This window comes from Abrus precatorius, unplaced genomic scaffold (assembly GCF_003935025.1).
Source record: "Abrus precatorius isolate BTA unplaced genomic scaffold, Abrus_2018 Scaffold2, whole genome shotgun sequence".
NCBI lineage: Eukaryota > Viridiplantae > Streptophyta > Magnoliopsida > Fabales > Fabaceae > Abrus > Abrus precatorius.
In genome coordinates, this window is record NW_020874362.1 from 30,818,255 (window position 1) to 30,838,574 (window position 20,320).

The following is a 20,320-nucleotide window of genomic DNA, read 5'->3' on the forward strand; positions in this document are numbered from 1 at the left end:
AAAAAATATAAAAATCTCACATCCCTCCCCATCCAAAATTTTACCATTTTGTTTTAAAAAATAAAACGGTGAATCTCACGTAAAACGTATGTTTTTTCATATAAGATAAAACATTCAAATACATAAAAAATTTCTTTTCTTACACTTATTTATCCCTCCATAATCTTTTCTACAAAATCAAACAAAAAAAAAATACAAGAGGAATGTAAAGAATAAAATGCTACAAATAAATTCTATAATATATTATTTTTTACACATTCTTATTAAATGTATTAGTTTTAAATAAAATTATGAATAAAATTTATTAAAGAAAGAATAAAATTTTCATAGTTTTATAAATTCTAACAAATCTCAATTATTTATAAACTAATCTCTGTAAAAAAATAAATTTTAATCTCTACATAAATGCTTTATTACGTTTTAATTTGTCATTTAACACCTTAAAAAACATGCTTTGGTTCCTATCTTTCTAACACTATTAGAAAATATTGGTTTGACTAACTAAATAAACAGTAATTTTTAACCAAAGCATAATAGAACTCTCACTTAAAAGACTAAAACGTAAATCATTCTATTGCAAAAAATTTTATAAATAAGTTTCAACCGACTCGTTTAAAGCAGAAAAACGATTTCTACGGAATTTGAAAATAATGGCTACCGTTTGACGCAATTTAATTTCTGCCCCAAAATTCTTTCGCTCGTCTGATTTGAAGTAAAAATCGATTCCAATCACTAAAATACTAACTAAACGAGTTATAAAAACATTTTTAATCCAAAACAATTTACTTATATATTGTGATAGACAACTGATTCAATTACCAAAGTTTTCTTATTATTCGTTTGAACTAAGTAAGGCGGCATTAGCAAAACAAGCAGTTCAACTCTCCTTGGCAGCTGAAGACCCCATCAAAGTTACAACAGCGTGAACATTTTGGCATGTCCAATTAATAATGGAGTGACAATACGAGACCTACCTGTATATATACAACAAAAGAACAAGGAAAGGGATATATATTATGATGTAAAAGAATCAAAATAATTATGCTTTTGTATCATCCTGTACAATTCAATCCCGGTATCCTTCTGAGTCTAGTCTCAATGCGTAAACTTATGTGGGGCTTATGGAATCTACAACGGAAGGCGTTAGGTATACTCGTACATGGCAGGTGACAAAGCTATGCACAACTTCAAGATATATCAGATTTGGGTCAAGCCCCGTAATACCACGAAGGATTAATAATGTAATGAGTATTTTGACAGTTACACAACCAGCTTCTCTTGCATATCTCACATATGCGTGACATAAACTTTTCAGGGGAATGAGTTTGTTGAGTAAATTGAGATTCTCAAGTTGTTTCTTCAAGTCACCCATGTGTGAAAAATGAGAGAAACCATATTTACGACTATCATTATCCTTGAATTAAATGTCCTCATCGCCTCAAAATCTCCTGACAAAACTGAGCCGCAGATTTCATGGAATTTCAAACCTGATGATGAGAAAAGTTCTATAGGGTTCTAATCGCAGTCTGGTTTGTACATATGCAAGAGCACTCCGCTTCATTTCCAAACAGCCTTTTCTCACGGTTAATCATCAATTTAATCAAGGGCAGTTTCTTTGAAACTTGGCGCCAAATCTCATTAACTGTCCCATGAGGATCATCATACTCAAAGTATCGCTTAACCTGAAACCAGATAAACTAAATTAATGCCCTGGTGTAACAAAAGGGAAAAGAATAACAAAATAGAGGCAGGTTAGAATGCCCTTATTAACTGATATATTTTTCAAATAGAAACCAGAAACTACAAAAACAACTAAGCTAAAAATATAGAAGAAAGAATAGACAAAGTAAAACACAGTTTAGTATCTTTTCTATTAAATCTGGAGCTATTAGCTTAGACCTTGTATAATTTCTACTTGAGATAGAAGGAAGCATCACCGTGTGCAACCCAAGCACAGCAGAATAAAAGGATTTAAGGGTGTCAAATAATAAATAGGAGTGAAGCAATGATAATCTACTACATTAATTGCCTTATTGAGAATCAGAATCAATACTAAAGATTCGTTTTCATAAGTCAGGAAAATGCCAATCACCGTGGATCTTAACCAAGCAAAAGGATTAACAGCTTGTTCAGTTTTAGGTTCTAGTTTATATAATTGATTTTGAATTGAAAATGGATGATTATGATGCGTTATGCACAAAACCCAATGCACATTCTAATTGCAAAATATTAAAAGTGATGCAGAATATAGAAAAGGAATGCAGTCCAATCAAACTTCACATATTAAAAGTATAAGTGCCATAACAGGAAAACAATGAGAAACTTGCCCCTTCTTGCTAACAAAAACTAATGATTAATTACTTTAGTTAAAAGACCATAATAAAGTAACCTGTCTTTCCACCAGTATAACAATGTATATGAATACAAAAAAACTTAAGAGGGAGAAAAAAAAACACTATTGGTTTTAAGTAGCAATGTTTATCAATCCACCAATTATATCATTCTATGTATTGATTCTGTCATTCTTTCCAAGGGATTAAAAAATGCAACAGGTAGAGTGGAAAACAACAGCACTACTAACCTCTTTTAGCTCTTTCTGATATTCCAAGATTCTATCTGGGGTCACCGCTCTCAATTTTGACACCAAATATCCTGACTTAATAGCAGAAGCAGTTTCTACAAATACAGCAATCTTTCTATAATCTATAGTATCTTCAAAAGGCAACTCGATACTATCGCTGACAATCACTGGGATGCACAAGCTAACTATAGCATCAAACAGTCGGCAGGCTGATGGTGTATCTCCTGCAGGATGTAAACAGAACTTTGATGTATGCATTCCTTGTGAAGCTGCTCGTCGACTCTCTCTGGATTGTGCTCCATGCTTTATTATGACATCCTTTTCATTTTCTAGAATTTGAAAGAGTATATCACGGATTTTCCCTCCCTGTTAAAAATAAGAAAACACAAAGGAATCAATATGACAAGTAAAAAAAAGGCCGAGTCGAAGGCAATCTTCTGGTTCTGTAAGAACAAACAAGAAAGATACTATCACAGTCTGATGCTCAAATGTTTTGACGAGAATACAATGAGGAAACTGATTATAGACACTGATTTTTACTGCACACATGATCACCAGAAAATATTATGTTTTACCCAAGTAAAGAATATATATCAATTTAAATACTGTATAATTAAATTAAAGAAAACTCCTCGGAAAAGATATATAAGCATAATAATGCTATACTTCTAATTACAAAATTGATAATTGATACCATGTCCAGCAAGCTCTCGTGAAGTATAAAAAAACAAAAGAAAGTCCAGTTTTGCAAACAGACAACAAAGAAGAAATTTTAATGCCAAGGAAGCAGGGAGACACCGTAAAGCTCAGTAAAGATCTCTAGAGGAGGGGCTCCACGGTAGTTGCCTAAATTACTAAAATTCCACTGGATGTATCATCCTTTAATTCGCTTCTTACAATTACATTCATCGAATCATAATTAATAGGCATTTTGAGAAGTTCACAATTTATTGGCATTGCAGTATTGCACTTAGATAAAATTTATTGGCTATTCAGTAGTACTTTTCACTCCACTACTGCTTCTAAATAGAGTCTAAATTATTTTTTGTCTTCGATTCCAGATAAGGCAAGAAAATACAAATTACAACAGAGTAACAATTCATAATTTCACGATCCATAAAAAACCTAATCGGAAATACAAACATGAGACTGCACTTCAATTGAAAATTCACCCAACAGTCTATAATAACAAAAAGTCTCAATCGAAATCCACGATCACAGACAGAATAGAAGACAAAGAAACATACCTCTTTGCGATATCGATTCCCCATGAAAAACAACAAGGTGTTGCGATTATCCACACCAACGTCCCCCTCATACGTTCTGATACGATGCGAGTAGGGCACAATTACGTCCTTCACCAGCGATCCCTGGTCGGGTCGCAACCGCCCGAAATCTGATACAAGCAACACGCAATTTTTTACCCGATCGATGACCCGATACATTGCATTCGGATCCGAGGCAACGATCACGTGATCCCTCCCTTTGCTCCTCTTCCAATACTCTTGCCCCTCCAGCCACTTCACCAGCGCCTCCTGGTTCTCCTCGTCGCTGTAAACCGGTTTCTCCGAACCTGAACCTGCCGGTCGAACAGGGTTCACGATCAAACTCAGCGACGAGAAAAACGGCACGAAAAACAAGTCGGCTTCCTCTGGATCCTTTACCCGAACCACAGCTGAACCCGCACGTTCGGATTCGGGTCGGGCGAGATCCGAATAGAGGTACCACTCGGCCATGTGCTGGTGGCCGGGGTACTTAAGGGATGACACGTCATCGGGGTTGGCGTGTGAGCCACGCGCGAGGCCATGGTGGTGGATGACGCCGTAGGTGAACCTGCGGGGGAGATCGTAGAGGAAGACCTTGACAGCGGGGAATTTGGAGACGCCGGTGGCGAATACGACGGAGGAAGTGGTGGCGGAGTTGATTGAGTCGAAGGCGAAGGAATCGGTGGTGTGGAAGAAGGAATTGAAGATGACATAGAGGGCAAAGACGATAAGGAAGGTTGCAAGGGTTTGCTTGAGAAGGGGTTTTCTGGGCATCGTGGAAATGAGTGTTTGGGAAGTGTTGCAGAAACGCGAGAGAAAACCGGGTTTGGGCTTTCTGCCTTTGGCTTTGGTTGGTCCTTCTTCGTTCATGTTTTTGGCATACGGCATCGCCACTTTCTTTCCCTTTGTAAATGTACGCATAACAAAACAATTTATACGACTACACACTACGCGTACGGGCAAGTGGATCCACTTATTCCTTTACAGTTTACAACAACCTATCTATGGTTATGGATCAAGCAAATTCCATTTTCCACCTTCCGTTAATCTCATTTTATTGCATTCCTTCGTTCCTTCTTGTGTTTGTAAGATGGGAGATGCCAGGGTCCAATCAAACGGCTACGATCATTGTGTCATTGGGGAGCTTTTTTAGGTAAATAATTCATCAGAAAGCTACCTCACCTCACATGACATGCTCCTTTTTTCTCTTCAATTTCCATATTTTAATTCTACACCCAAATAATTACGACTCTTTTTCAGCCTATCCCGACCAATAACCTATAGCAGCTCAGAACGCCTAGTCTGATATAACCCACAGGCACACCTTACTTTATTTTATTATATATATATTACACTAGTTAAATATAAAAAAAATTTACACTTAATTTAAATTGTTTATTTAATTTATATCTAAAAAATTTAAATTAAATATAAAAGTTTTTTAAAAAAATATTTCTCTTTAAATATATTATTTTATTTTAATGCATTCTTTGTTACATCCAAATCTAAAATTTTAATTTTAAAATTGTTTCAAGATGTCTGTTTTGTGTGTGTGCGCGACCTACGTCTAATCTTTCACATTTAATTTTCTAATTTGATTCCACTTCAAATTTAAGAGTTTTAATATATTTTATATTTTTATTTAAATAAAATTTATGTAAATTAATAAGATGTAAGTAGAAAAGATGGCTTAGGAAGAATAGGAGCTTTCTGAGATTCCTCCCATAAAGTAAACCAACTTTAGGGATTTAGTTAAATGAAAGCGGCAGCTCATGTTATATCTCTATCATATTTTTTAATTAATTATTGAGAGAAATTTTAGTCTGACTTAAATGAAAATTTAAAAATTAAAAGAATTAAATATGAGTAATTAAAATTAATGATAGACTAATTATGTAATTAAATATCTACATTATTATGCGTATGTGTTTATCTTTTTTTATCTTTAAATTTTTATTAAAAATAAAATATGATATGAAATTATGAATGATGTAGTTTAATTCTTTTATAATTTATAAAACAAATTCAATTTAAGAAATAAAGAACTGATTTTTTTTAATAAATATTACAATAAGTTTTTTTCAGGGAAAAAATGTATTGTGAAACAGGTTGGCTACATAAGTCTTCTACATGCAAAGGGCCAAGTTTAGACTATTATTTTAAAAGCTTAAATTGCTTGTATAACCCAAACTGAGTTGAGTACCTCAAATTTACAGCTCTATAAAACATTAACTTTGAGGGGGGAAAACATCTAATTTTAAAGGTAATTTAATTTTGATTTTAAAGGTAATCTAATTTTAATTAAATTTTAATATTAGATATTTTTTCAAAAATTAATTTTTATAGTTTTATGCACAAACCCATATATACTCATTATCTACTGAGGTTATTTGGACATGCAAAAAATGTCATTAAAAGCTTCAATAAAAAAAATACATGATATGATTTTTAGTTCGTTAGAAAAATAGTAAAAAAAATAAAATAATAGTAGTAAAGATTATTTAAAAAATTATAATAAATAATATCTTAAATAAATAAATTTTTAATTAAGTTTAATAATATTGTGTGATTTATACCATATTTAAAAAGATAACATTTAATTGTTGTTGTCTTCTCCTTGTAGACAAAATGCTAAAGTTCAAGTTATATGTGAATTAATTTCTTAAGTTTTAAAAGAAAGACTAATAAGCTAATTATAATACTAAGGTGTTGCACACATTTACTTTAATTTTTAAACAATTAATTTTAATATATAAAGTACATTACATATATTTATATATATTATAAAAAATATAAAAATAATAATTTATATTTAATAGTTGAGATAAAAGTATGACTTTAAGGTATTTATTATAAATATAAAATTATTGTTAATAAAATCGACACAATAATTATGATAAATCTACATTATTTTAATATTTTATTATAATTATATTTTTATTGTATTTTGTACATTATTTGAGTTACTTAAAACTCACATGTTTGATAAATATGTTATAAATAATAATTATAATATTATTAAGTATATCTGCCTTTAATAAATATATTATTTAATATTAAATTGTAATAAATCTTACATACAAATAATTATAACGTCTCAAATTTTGTAAATAATATTTTAACTATATATATATATTGCCATATATTTGTGTGTTTAAGTATGTGATAATGATGTGTATTAGATGATGGTGAGAATACATGTGTGTGAATATATGTGGATAAGTATGTGAGTATGAGTGTGAATATTGATTTTGGGTCGAGATTGGACATGTTTGACTTGTAGTTGGTCAGGATTGATTGAGGAGAATAGGCTAAGTGTGAATTGCAGGAGCATTCTCGCTGCAGTAAGAGTTCTCTCGCTGTAGCGAGAAGGCAACAGAGAAGGGTACATTATGGGTTACAGTCTCGCTATAATGAGATTCTGCAGAAACCAGAGTACAGTTTTCTCTGAGAATTTTGCTGTAACGAGAGGGTTGTCACTGCAGCAAGGTTCAGATGGCTCGCTATAGCGACAGTATCGCGATTAGAAGGGTATTTGAGGGGTTTAGGATTTAGGAAATTCATTTCCCACCTTTCCCTTTGAAATCTCTCTCTGTTCTCTTGATTTCAAATCCATTTTTACCGATTAAATTGTCTCCAAAGCTGTTTGGGAGTTAGATTAAAGGGTGAAATCAAATTTGGAGCGTTTGGAGGACGAAATCAGTGTGGGTGATGTTTTAATTATTGATTTGCATTATGGGTCTTCACTTTGAGGTAAGAGGGAACTTTACTCTATCTCTTATGCTTAGAATTCGTTTGTATGATTATGTTTGTGAATGGGAATGATTGGAATATTGGAATATGAATGTTTTAATGAAAGTGATCTGATTGTAGTGAGATTGTGGTGGAAAGATTTGTAGAATATAGTGTGATGGATGTTGAATAGTGTTCATGATGGAATGCATTAATTGGTATGGATTGTGATGGAAAATGTTGTATTTGAATACAATGTGATTGATGTTGAATATGATGTGTGATAAAATGGTTGAACTCGTTGTGGGTGACTATATGTGGTTGCATGCCATTTATTGATGCCAAATAATTAGAATGGTTGAAAATGTGTATAAATGGCATGTTGGATGTGATTGTGATGATGTTTGGAATGATTAGAAATTATGAATGGTTCAGCGATACACTAGAAGTGTAGAAGATAGGGACAATAGAAATAAATTTGGGAAGAGAGAGTGGTGGTAACACCAACAGTGAGCGTAGGTGCACCACAGGCCACACACTCTCCTCTTGACTCGACCTTTGATTAACACTTGTGCTAAGGGACCCGTGATTGCACACATTGTATCTGTGAGGTGGGGGTTATCCAGAGACCATCCATGGTGTGAACAAAGTAAGTCTCTAAGGTTAAGAGCATCAGGAATCTGTGATCACAATGCCACAATAAGCATAGCTATGTGCAGTGAGCGCACGTGTGGGTGTAAAATGATTGATGGTACAGTGAGTGCACTTGTGTATGAATGAGAATGTAATATTTAAATTATTGCTTTGAGTTAGTTGATGAATAATCTAAAATATGTTAGGAATGTATGGAAACATGTTAGGTGAGACTCTATGTTTATTTGTGTTTGGTAGTGTAGAGTACTCATTCTTATATTTATTTTTTAAGTGACTAAGATGATTAGCACCAGACTTAGTGAAATGATGGATAATACTGCTATAAGACTTAGAGTATTTATTAGCTAAAATATATTATTTAAGTCCTGTAGCTATTATTTGATTCAAATAGTAATTCATCCTTATTTTGAAATATTTTGTTGAACGATGCATTGAGAACTATTTGAATGAAATTTTTTTATTACTCTTATTTTGTGAAATTTATTTATATTTAGAAATTAAATTAAGGTGTTGCAATAATCATGATTGATTGATGCGTAAAAAACTGAATTTATTATAATAAAAAATAAACACAGAATAAAAAATGTTAATATTATATTCTTAACATATAAATTTCAATAGAATATTAATGATTAATTATTATAATTAATGACTTATTAATAATATATAATTAAAAATATTGTTAATTATTTATTAAATATAAACTTAATTTTATTAGTTCAAAATATTTTATAAATAATATAATTAAAAATAAAAAAATTATGGACAGGTATTTTAAATTATAATAACTATAGTAATTTATCTAAATTAATAATAAAACATCAAAATTATAAATTAGACTATTATTTTATTTTATTGATTTATATATAATGCGTAATTATATATTTTAATTTAGAGTAAAGATACATTGATATCATCTCAAACTCAAACACTTATACTATTTAATAATTTTTTTAAAAATATAAAATAAATAAATTAAATTATTGAATTATTTTATATTATCTGCATGATTATATATATTAAATTTCATGTAATTTGAACATTTGCATTTATATTATTCAAAATTTAATATATACTTATGTTTTAAAAATATATTAATCCTTGAAATAAAATAATGTAATGATGGACTTAATGATTTTACTTTCTCATGAAATTTTATAATATTGATTTATTTAATAAAAATATTTAAATCAATGATTCAATTTGTTAATCTCACGTTCTATAAAAATTTATTAAACGGTGTAAATGTACAAGTTTATCATTAGTGTCAATAAATCTTAACTCTTTAATATATATATATATACTTAAAATTTATTATCAATAAAAAAATACATGTGACTAGTATGTTGTAAATTTTAAGATAAAATTTAAATATAATATCTTAAGTATTTTTTTAAACTATTTTTAACTAAAATAAAATTTCTAAAAAATAAAGTCAGTCTTTAGTATTAATTTTTATTTAATGGTCATCATATTATCGAGATAAAATCTTAACTATCATTAAAGAATAATATTAATGTGTTTGAATAGTGTAATTCTAAATTACTATATTATATGTATTTGAATATTTTAAAATATTTCAAAATTTTAATTAGATAATTTTTATATTAAATAGAAAATTATCAAATGAAATATCTTTAAGAGAGAATTTAAAATTCTTTATTATGCTCAATCTTTTGTAATAATCGTTCATAACTCTTTTCTTATTTTATTTTTAAATTATTCTTTATTATTGATTCAATATTCTTTAAAGACAATTAAAGTAATTTAACTAGTTAAAGAGAAAAAAACTAATCATTTAGAGAAAAGTACATTGTTTTACTATGATTATTTCCTTTTAGGAGAGTTATGAAAAGGAGATTGAGCAAAGTTTCATCAATGGTGCTTCAAGAAGCATAAAGGTTTTTGGCCAAGAAACTAAGCAAGGATGATATTTTGATAATACAATTATTGAAAAGTCAAAGACAAACTCCTAACAAATAAAGATGACATGTTGAAATAAAACTTAAAGACAGTGAAGTTTGATGAGAACTCATGTCGCAACTGGGCGGTCGCAACGGTACGGCGAAAAATATTTTTAAGAAAAAAATCAGTAGAGTCGCCATCAAGGTTTATTAAAGAAAACCTGAGAAAAAACTTAAAATTTTGATCTTTGAAACCAAAAATGGATTCAAGAGTTATTTACGTGTAGGGAAGGTGTTAACACCCTACAACGTCCGTTTAAATAACGGTTATCTTAAATTAATTGTGCAAATTTATTATAATTTTGAAAAGCATTTGTTTAACCCTTAGAAAATAAATGTTCCTATTTTTTATTTTTAACGAAAGAAGATTTATTCATTAAAATATTAAGTTATATCTTAGAAAGAAAGAAAATATTTTTTTAAAAATTGTTTTGACTGACGGATATGATTCCGCTCCTACATATCTCCGAGTGCAATAGAGAATTCAAAGTCACGTACTTCTATATAAAAATTACGAAATTGGTTGATTAAAATTAAGTTCTGTAAAAAGAAAATTTATTTTTAAAATTAAAATTAGTTTTATAAAATTATAATGTTTAGAATACAAGATAACATGGTTATACATGTACTCTACGAGAAATAATACGAAAGGCAAAGGAAAATCACACATCCATATCGTAAGTTGTTGTAAAAACTGTGATATTTAAAATCTAATATTTTAATTTATGAAAAAGTATTTTTAATATATAATTTAATTAAAAAATTAATATTTGAAGAAATTTAAGATAGCATATGCTATACATAAATATCTCATGATTTATTTCTTGACTGAAGGCAATGTAAATTGCACATCTATATTGTAGAACATTTTGTTAAAATTTAGTAAAAATATTTTTTTCAAGTTGGGAACATGATTTAAAATTTTTAAATATGAAATCAATTTTAAAAATATTTAAAGAGAACAAATTAATATATTTAAATTGATTAATAAAGATAGACGTTTATTTGAGGGAACTTAAAATATATTTCTAATAATTTTGTATTGCGTGAGACTAAGATAACGTTGGTATACAAAGGTCTCGACAATTTAAAACGTACAAAGGTAAAGATGCTACACAATGACATTATAAATTGTTGCTTTAATAAAATAATTTTGATTTAAATTGATAGATTATTAAATTAATAATTAGAAGAAAATATATCGTGATTTATTATGAAAATAATTATCTAATTAATTAAAGACAATATATGATGAATCAATATTACATAAAGCCCGGTAATGTAAGTACACATAAACTTTATCAATTTATGATATTCGACAATAGGGAAGCTATACGTTAATATTATACATTGATATAATTATTTTATTTATATATTTGTTATATTTGTTTATAATTTTCTAAAATGTAATTTACTAATCAAATCATATCAACTTTATATCAAAATAAAGCAATATTAAAGATAACAATATCAATACATAAATAAATCATAATAATAATAATATAAAAATAGTAATAATAAGAATAAAATAAAATATTTTTAATATTATCAACATCTTAAAATCTTTAAATAAATATTAAATATGACTAACCGAATAATCTTTTCATTATTAATGTTAGATTAAGAAAAAAGAAAAAAAAAACTAACACATGATATATATATATATATCAAAACATCACTGCATCACATGTTCACGACATATATATATATATATATATATATATATATATATATATATATATATATATATATACACACGTGATTATAAACAATACAAAGGCAAATGGAAAGCAAAACATATTATACTACATGTTCACGGGTAGGATATGCACTAGGAGATATTAAAAGACAACAAAGTAAAGTAAGATGAACTTGAGACGCAAACAAGAAAAGTTATTGAAGAATGATTCGTAATTCTGAAGGTGAGGGACACTGTTTATAATATAAAAGTCTAGAAGAGTCGATAAAACAAACGTCTCCCAAGAGGGTCCTCTCTCACAAGGCACTGTATGCTGCTCTTTCTCCTTCGACTATCTTCTGTTTTCTTTCGCTTCTCTCGCCGCTCTAACGTTAGTAACCCCAAAATACTTCCCCCTCCTCTCTCTTTTATACCCCCGAGCTTCCCCTTCTTTCTCATTCTTCGTTTTCCTTATGCTATTTTCTTCCTAAGACGCAACCCCTTCTTTTCTTGCTCAGACACTCCATTCTATTTTTTTGTAATTTTGCAATTGATTGGATGCTTGCAGGCGGCGAGGAGCAGCTTGCTTGCTCCCTATTTCACGGGACTCCCTTTCTCTTTTTCGTTTTGCATTATTTAATTAAAAATAAGAAAGGAAAAAAAGTGTATTCACATTGCCCCTCTTTACTCAATTCTTATCAAGCAATCATGATAAGGATTGAGTAAAGATGTGAATCATTTTTTTGACAATGACCGTGTGCACAAAAATGCGAAGACAAGTGTGGTGAACACTTTGTCGTGAGACAGACGAAATAACAAAATGTCACAAGATAAATAAATAAATAAGGTTAGTGATGTCGCATTGAACTCTGACTAAAAACAAAGGTTGTCAAACAAATGTAGGGCTTATACTGAAAATACAAGTTACAAATGAAGTACTAGACTTTGTCAAAAGTGTAAAAATGCTAATCAGATTCAGAACTTTGAAAGAAGAGTGAATAAGAGCCCGTCAATTTTTGTGCCTTTGACAATACAAATGAAAGGGTGATGCCAATCAGGTTTTGGACTTTTGAAATAAAAGTAAAATGACGATGTCAGTCAGGTTTTGGACTTTTGAAAATAAAATGAAAGGGTGATGTTAGTCAGGTTCTGGTTTTGACAGTAAAAGTGAAATGTACCAATCAGGTTCTGGACTTTGAAAGAAAGGTAAAAAGTGTGAGTTAGGTTATGAATTATGACAGTAAAGTAAAATGTGCCAGTCAGGTCCTGGACTTTGACAAAAAAATAAAATGTGTCAGTCAGGTTCCGGGTTTTGACAGTATATAAAATATGCCAGTCAGGTTCTGGGCTTTGACAGTAAAAGTATAAGGAGATCAATCAGTTTCTGAATTTTGACAAAGAGGTAAAAAGTAGCCACTCAGATCTTGGGTTCAGGTTGAGAATAAAAGTAAAGTATATGCTGAATTTTAAGCTGATCTTCAAATGGTGACAATAGATAAAAACAAATGCATGCTAATGTAATGATGTGATTGCGCAAACTGAATGAATGTTAACACTTGGAATGTGATTATTACATGGTAAGATCATATGAAACTTTATTAAATCAAAGCAAATTTTCCTTTCCCCCCTTTTTTTGGGGGAGGGGTGTTTCAAATTTCTCAATCCTTATTAGAACAAGCGTATCAAGGTTCCGGAATGAGTAAGATTTTGGTCTAGATCCATTCTTTCATTGGAGCTGTACTGGGTAGAACATCAACCAAGTTGGATTGCTGTTTACTTTTGAGTTGTTGTGAAGTGTCAACTTTTTTGTCACGCTGAACTTACCAGGAGACTCATGAGACTCACCGTGGATTTTAAAGCCTATTATTGTATTTATATATATATATATTTTTATTTTTTTTGCAATTAACATGTTTCCTTTCGATATATAAATGCTGAAACGACAATAGAATAACTGTTTAACACTGTTGAAGAATTTGAGCAAACAAATTAGTAAGATGATGTATACATTGAACAAAAGGTGACAAAAGCCAAGAAATAATTGTTTGAAATAAAACGGGATCACTATAACTAAAGAAGAAGAAAACGAAACAAGGTTAATTTACAAAGAAGGATTACAAAATGAGTAATAAGAAAAACAAATACATCAAACAAATGATCAGAATAATTACAGTGATAACGACATATGCTACTGCTTAAGTGACGTCTTCCAGATGAATAATGCTAGTCCCTCATGTAAATTGACTACCCATTAACAAAACTTCCGATGGAATTGCTCCAGTATGATGTTTTGGTTTCATCTCCGGCTCGATTCAACTTCAATCTTTCAAAATTGCCTTAGTTTAGTGTTTCAATTCATCACATTGTCCCAATTTCAAACACTCTCTTGCAACTAAAGTCTTGCTCCCTTTTCTTCTGAACTGCCTCTACGGGTTTTCAGTTAAGTGTAGAGTTTATTTGACCTTAATTTTTGTCTGAGCCGCTCTTTCAAGTTTTCAACTCAGCAGGTTGCTCTAACTTTTGCCTAGGTCGCCCTTTCAGGTTTTCAACCTAGCGAGCTATTTTCTTTTCTTTTCTCTTTTCTTATTTTTTTTCTTTATTACTATTATTTAAGCATAGTATTTCTTGACAGCATCAGAATTGATGGGGTTTGGAAGATCTTCTCCATCCATGTTTGTGAGGATTAAAGCTCCTCTTGAGAATGCCTTTTTCACCACATACAGTCCTTCATAGTTTGGAGACCACTTGCTACGATGATCTTTATGTGTCGGTAAAATCTTTTTGAGTACCATATCTCCCTCAACGAATTCTCTTGGACGAACTTTTTCGTCAAAAGCTTTTTTCATCCTTTTTTGGTACAGTTGACCATGACATAATACATTCAACCACTTTCCTTCAATGAGATTTAATTGATCAAAATGAAACTGAACCCATTCTGCCTCATCCAATTTAGTCTCCATTAACACTCTTAAAGAGGGAATTTCAACCTCAATAGGGAGTACTGCTTCCATTCCATATACCAAAGAGTATGGAGTTGCCCCAGTTGATGTACGGACTGAAGTTCGATATCCATGTAAGGCAAAAGGTAACATTTCATGCCAGTCCCTGTATGTCACCACCATCTTCTGAATGATCTTCTTAATATTTTTATTTGCTACTTCAACCGCTCCATTCATCTTTGGGCGATACGGGGAGGAATTATGATGTCGAATCTTGAAATTATCACACAATTCTTTCATCATTTTATTGTTCAAATTAGTGCCTTGTCTGTTATCAACTTGCTCGGAGTGCCATAACGACGTATCAAATCTCTTTTAATGAACTTCACCACCACATTTCGAGTCACACTAGCATATGAGGCAGCTTCAACCCATTTTGTAAAATAGTCAATAGTAATAAGAATGAAGCGGTGACCATTAGAAGCTTTAGGTTCAATGGGTCTGATGACATCTATCCCCCACATTGAGAATGGCCATGGTGATGACAAAACATTTAAAGTTGTCGGGGGAACATTAACATTATCAGTATATGTCTGACATTTATGGCACGTCTTTGCATGTCAAAAACAATCGGCCTCCATCGCCAACCAGTAATACCCAGCCCTTAGAATTTTCTTTGCCATGGCGTGTCCATTGGCATGAGTCCCAAAAGAACCTTCATGAATCTCTTTCATGATCTTTCGTGCTTCTGAAGCATCCACACATCTGAGCAATACCATGTCGTGATTCCTTTTATAAAGCACTTCTTCATTTAAGAAGAAACCCATTGCTAGTCTCCTCAGTGTTCTTTTGTCATTATCAGTAGCATTCAATGAGTACTCTTGATTTTTCAGATAACTCTTAATATCATGGTACCATGGTTTACCATCATATTCCCCTTCGATCATTTGACAGTAAGCCGGTCGATCATGCTGTCGCATCTTTATAAGTGGCATATCCTCATTTTGACTGATTACAAACATTGATGACAAAGTGGCTAAAGCATCAGCCAGTTGATTGTCTTCACGAGGAATATGTTGGAAGGTAATCTCATCAAAATACTCTATCAATTCTTTGATATAGGCTTGGTAAGGAATCAACTTTGCATCTCCAGTCTCCCATTCCCCTTTCAACTGATGGATGACCAAGGCTGAGTCACCATACACTTCAAGAACTTTGACTTTTGACTCTATAGTTGCTTGAATTCCCATAGTGCAGGCCTCATATTCAGCTATATTATTTGTACAATCAAATGATAATCTAGCTGTGATTGGGATATATCGCTTCTCAGGAGAAATCAATATACTTTCATAGTCCAAGCGTATTAGAAGCACCATCAAACATCATGACCCATTCTTCTTTCTTCAAAGATCCCTTCTCTTCAAACAACGCCATTATACTTTCATCAGGAAATTCACATTGCATTGACTGATAATCATTTATTGGTTGCTGAGCTAGAAAATTAGCAAGGGCACTGCCTTTGATCGCTTTCTGGGTAATATACACAATATCATACTCTGATAAAAGAACTTGCCATCGAGCAATTCTTCCAGTGAGGGATGGTTTTTCAAAGATATACTTAATTGGGTCCATTTTTTACACCAATCAAGTCGTGTGACTTAACATATATTGCCTTAACCTATGAGTTGCCCAAGCCAAGGCACAACAGGTACGCTCCAACAATGAGTGTCTTGCTTCATAATTAGTGAATTTTTTGCTTAAGTAATAAATGGCATGTTCTTTCCTGCCAGATTCGTCATGTTGACCTAAAACACATCCCATAAATCCTTCCAAGACTGTCAAATACATGATGAGCGGTTTTCCTAGAACTGGTGGCACCAAAATCGATGGATTCTATAAATACTGCAAAATTTTCTTAAATGCTTCTTGACAATTAACATCCCACTCCATTGATTGATTTTTTCGCAACAGTTTGAAGATTGGTTCACAAGTAGCAGTTAATTGGGATATGAATCAAGCAATGTAATTCAATCTCCCTAAGAATCCACGGACCTCTTTTTCAATGCAGGGAGGCGACATTTCAATGATTGCCTTTACTTTATCAGGGTTAACCTCAATTCTTTTTTGACTGACTATGAATTCTAACAATTTTCTTGATTTCACACCAAAAATGCATTTAGTTGGGTTCAATCTCAACTTGAATTTTCGTAATCGCTCAAACAACTTATGCAAATTAGTCACATGGTCTTCTTCATTTGTCGATTTGGCAATCATGCCATCCACATAGACTTCAACCTCCCTGTGCATCATATCATGAAACAAAGTGACCATTGCTCTTTGATATGTTGCCCCAGCATTTTTCAATCCGAATGACATGACTCTATAGCAAAAGGTGCCCCAAGGTGTAATAAACGTGGTCTTCTCCATATCTTCTTCAACCATTTTAATCTGATTATAGCCTGAGTAACCGTCCATGAAAGAGAATAATGAATGTTGGACTGTGTTATCTACTAATACATCAATGTGAGGTAATGGAAAATCATCTTTGAGACTGGCTCTATTTAGATATCTGTAATCAACACACATTCGAACCTTTCCATCTTTCTTTGGTACAGGCACAATGTTAGCAACCCATTGAGGGTATTTTACGACAGCAAGAAAACCTGCGTCAAATTGCTTTTTGACTTCTTCTCTAATCTTCAAAGACATCTCATGCTTCATTCTTCTCAACTTTTGCTTAACTGGGGGACATTCTAATTTCAATGGCAGTCGATGCTCAACTATGCTAGTGTCAAGATCTAGCATATCTTGATATGACCATGCAAAAACATCATTAAAATCATGCAAAAGTTTAATCAACTTGTAGTGTTCTTGCTCTTTCATGAGGATACCAATCTTGACCTTTTTCTTATCTTCTTCAGTCCCCAGATTAATTATCTCAGTTGGCTCTTCATGAGGTTGGATGTCTTTTGCTTCTTTCTCGACTAATCTTAACATTTCCAGGGATAATTCAAAACCATTATCATCATCTTCATCAGTTTGATTAATTGGGCAATCAAAATTATTTGATGAAATACTAGCATTGTTACTTTCAAGCATGTCACTTTCAAATCTGCAAAATTTAGGAGTTGAGACAAAGGAAAGCAAATAAACAACAATACTCAAACAAGAAAGGAAGACTAGCAAGATTACTAAAAGTTTAAAGTGCATTTCATTCATAGCATACTAAAAGGAAATATGTGTCCCAGTTTACAAAACATATTTGTGAACATAAATTACAAAACAAAGAAGCCACTTGTCAATTTTTCAAAAAAACTATCCTAAGGCTTTGGACAGAGCAGTAGGATTGGCTTCATATAATTACTTTGAATAAGCATTAAAGACCACGGGAAGTTCGATGATCTTCCAATTGTCGATTTCAGAGTTTGGCGGACAAACGCGGACTAGGTTGACAACTTCTTCTTCAGGTTCCTCTTCATCAGCAACAGCCACTGAATCTTGAAATTCAAACCCGGCACTGTAGAAACTTTTTTGAAGATCATAGATAGGGACCCCTTTAGTGTTTGGCTCTCTACCCTCCAACCTAGCTATTCTTCTTTCTTTCTTCTCCTCTATAACTCTTTTCTTATCAGCTTTGGTGGGTGTGTACCCTAGCCCAAACCTATCCTTATTTTCATAGAGCTGTGGTCATTTTGCTAGTTTTGACATAATTTGTCCTGACCATATCCATATTGACAAACTCCACCAAGCATGACTTTAGCAATCATTATGGATGCATTGGATAACTGAGGCTTCATGATTGGAGCTCCTTCCCCAACATAAGTAGCATTTGCAATCTCTAAAGCTTGATCCTCAGCAACTTCAATATAAGGAGTAGACGAAGGCTTGCTCACCAACATATCGTCTTCACCAGAGACAATTACCAGCTTATTGTCAATAATAAACTTTAACTTTTGGTGCAATGTAGATGGAATAACTCCAGCAGAATGAATCCAAGGCCTCCTTAACAGGCAGCTATAAGCTGGTGTAATATCCATTACTTGAAACAGGATTTGAAAAGTGTAAGGACCAATTTTAATTGGAATTTCAATTTCTCCAATGACCTCCCTCCTTGATCCATCAAAGGCTCTCACTATCATGGCACTGGGTTTCATATGCGACCCATCACATGGTAATTTTGACAATGTCATTTTTGGCATCACATTTAGAGAGGACCCATTATCAATAAGCACTCTAGCAATGATATGATCTTGACACTTCACAGAAATATGCAGTGCTTTATTGTGCCTTGTTCCTTCAGTAGGTACTTCATCGTCAGTGAAAGTGAGATAGTTATTTGAAGCAATATTACTGACAATGCCCCCAAACTTGTCAATAGTTATGTCATGATTGACATGTGCTTCATTTAGCACCCTCATTAATATCTTCCTGTGTGGCTCAAAATTTAGCAGCAGGGATAGAAGAGATATCTTAGTTGGAGTGCAATTTAACTGCTCCACAACTTGATATTCACTTTGCTTAATAAACTTCAAAAATTCATAAGCCTCTTCGTCAGATACCGCTTTTTTTTTTTTTATTTCAAGCATTTTCCTTTCATTCATATCTTCAGAGTCTCCCAATTTGGCCTTCCCTTTTGAAGATCTCTCCATTTCTCTTGTCTGCTCTTTTCTCAACTCTTCAGGTGTATATATACAACAACTTCGGGTCATCCCTCCAACACCAGCTATATTTGAAATGGCAAGGGTATTAGAGCTAACACCTTCTGTTTGGTCTCCTTTCTGATTATCAACAAAAAATCTTGCATCATATCTCCAGGGCATTGCTTTGTTATCTATGTAAGGAAACGGAGCTGGTACTTGTATAGTGATGGATCTGGGTCCATTAGGGGTTGGAATATTCACACTTTGCTATAATGAATGACTAAGGGTTTTGGGAAGGCTGGAGGTTGTCCATCAACAGTTAAAACTTTATTTTTCTCTTTGGGACACCTAATTTGGACCAAATGTTTGTCCATCAGGGTTTGTAGAGCATGCTTGAATTCTTGATAATTCTCAATCGAGTGGCTTGCATCAGGATGCATATCACACATACTTTCCTCATGAACAAAACCCTCAATCATGTTAGTCTTGCACAATTCAGCGAAGATAACTTTCAGAGGAGTTGTAACCTCTTCAACTTTTCTCTTTAAAATATGGGCAGACTCTTCTTTGATGACATTTACTGATGATCCTCCGTGTCCAAGCAGAGGATTATTCCCAATGTTAGGAGTATTCTCCTTGAAATTCAGCCATTTGTCATTGATTAAGTCTTACACTTTGAACTTCAGTGCTTGACAATTTTCTGTCGAATGACCAATGACACCAGCATGATACTCGCACTTGGCATTTGAATCATACCCTCTCAGATAGGGTGGTTCTATAGGTTTCATTGGACATGGTAAAACTAGTGAACTTTGGAATAAGCAAGGTAATAACTCTTTATAAGACATGGGGATTGGGTCAAACTGA

At 32.2% G+C, this 20,320-nt stretch overlaps 3 protein-coding genes across 3 annotated transcripts; all 3 read right to left on the minus strand.

Moving 5' to 3' along the window:
- Window positions 1–975: 975 nt before the first annotated feature.
- Window positions 976–5,040, minus strand: LOC113858386 (probable arabinosyltransferase ARAD1). The gene is made up of 3 exons (XM_027491027.1): window positions 3,829–5,040; window positions 2,582–2,947; window positions 976–1,682 (listed from the first exon to the last, which is right to left on the minus strand). The coding sequence occupies exons 1-3, from the start codon at window positions 4,765–4,767 to the stop codon at window positions 1,506–1,508; spliced, it is 1,482 nt and encodes a 493-aa protein (XP_027346828.1). The 5' UTR covers window positions 4,768–5,040; the 3' UTR covers window positions 976–1,505.
- A 10,084-nt stretch (window positions 5,041–15,124) lies between these two features.
- On the minus strand, window positions 15,125–16,445 carry LOC113859811. Its single transcript, XM_027492493.1, has 3 exons — window positions 16,187–16,445; window positions 15,449–16,083; window positions 15,125–15,406 (listed from the first exon to the last, which is right to left on the minus strand). The coding sequence occupies exons 1-3, from the start codon at window positions 16,443–16,445 to the stop codon at window positions 15,125–15,127; spliced, it is 1,176 nt and encodes a 391-aa protein (XP_027348294.1).
- A 1,728-nt stretch (window positions 16,446–18,173) lies between these two features.
- On the minus strand, window positions 18,174–19,633 carry LOC113859812. Its single transcript, XM_027492494.1, has 2 exons — window positions 18,535–19,633; window positions 18,174–18,463 (listed from the first exon to the last, which is right to left on the minus strand). The coding sequence occupies exons 1-2, from the start codon at window positions 19,631–19,633 to the stop codon at window positions 18,174–18,176; spliced, it is 1,389 nt and encodes a 462-aa protein (XP_027348295.1).
- Window positions 19,634–20,320: the final 687 nt, after the last annotated feature.

What these genes read in the sequence shown, in the direction of transcription:
- LOC113858386 (XM_027491027.1), bottom strand. Translation starts at nt 4,767, where the DNA reads ATGCGTACATTTACAAAGGGAAAGAAAGTGGCGATGCCGTATGCCAAA. An exon ending in GGAATCGATATCGCAAAGAG is followed by an intron (nt 2,948 to 3,828) that starts GTATGTTTCTTT and finishes TATTTTTAACAG; the next exon opens with GGAGGGAAAATCCGTGATAT. An exon ending in ATCAGAAAGAGCTAAAAGAG is followed by an intron (nt 1,683 to 2,581) that starts GTTAGTAGTGCT and finishes ATCTGGTTTCAG; the next exon opens with GTTAAGCGATACTTTGAGTA.
- LOC113859811 (XM_027492493.1), bottom strand. Translation starts at nt 16,445, where the DNA reads ATGGACCCAATTAAGTATATCTTTGAAAAACCATCCCTCACTGGAAGA. An exon ending in ATGGGTCATGATGTTTGATG is followed by an intron (nt 16,084 to 16,186) that starts GTGCTTCTAATA and finishes CAAATAATATAG; the next exon opens with CTGAATATGAGGCCTGCACT. An exon ending in ATTACTGGTTGGCGATGGAG is followed by an intron (nt 15,407 to 15,448) that starts GCCGATTGTTTT and finishes CATAAATGTCAG; the next exon opens with ACATATACTGATAATGTTAA.
- LOC113859812 (XM_027492494.1), bottom strand. Translation starts at nt 19,633, where the DNA reads ATGCCCTGGAGATATGATGCAAGATTTTTTGTTGATAATCAGAAAGGA. An exon ending in AGTTTGTCAATATGGATATG is followed by an intron (nt 18,464 to 18,534) that starts GTCAGGACAAAT and finishes GGTTTGGGCTAG; the next exon opens with GGTACACACCCACCAAAGCT.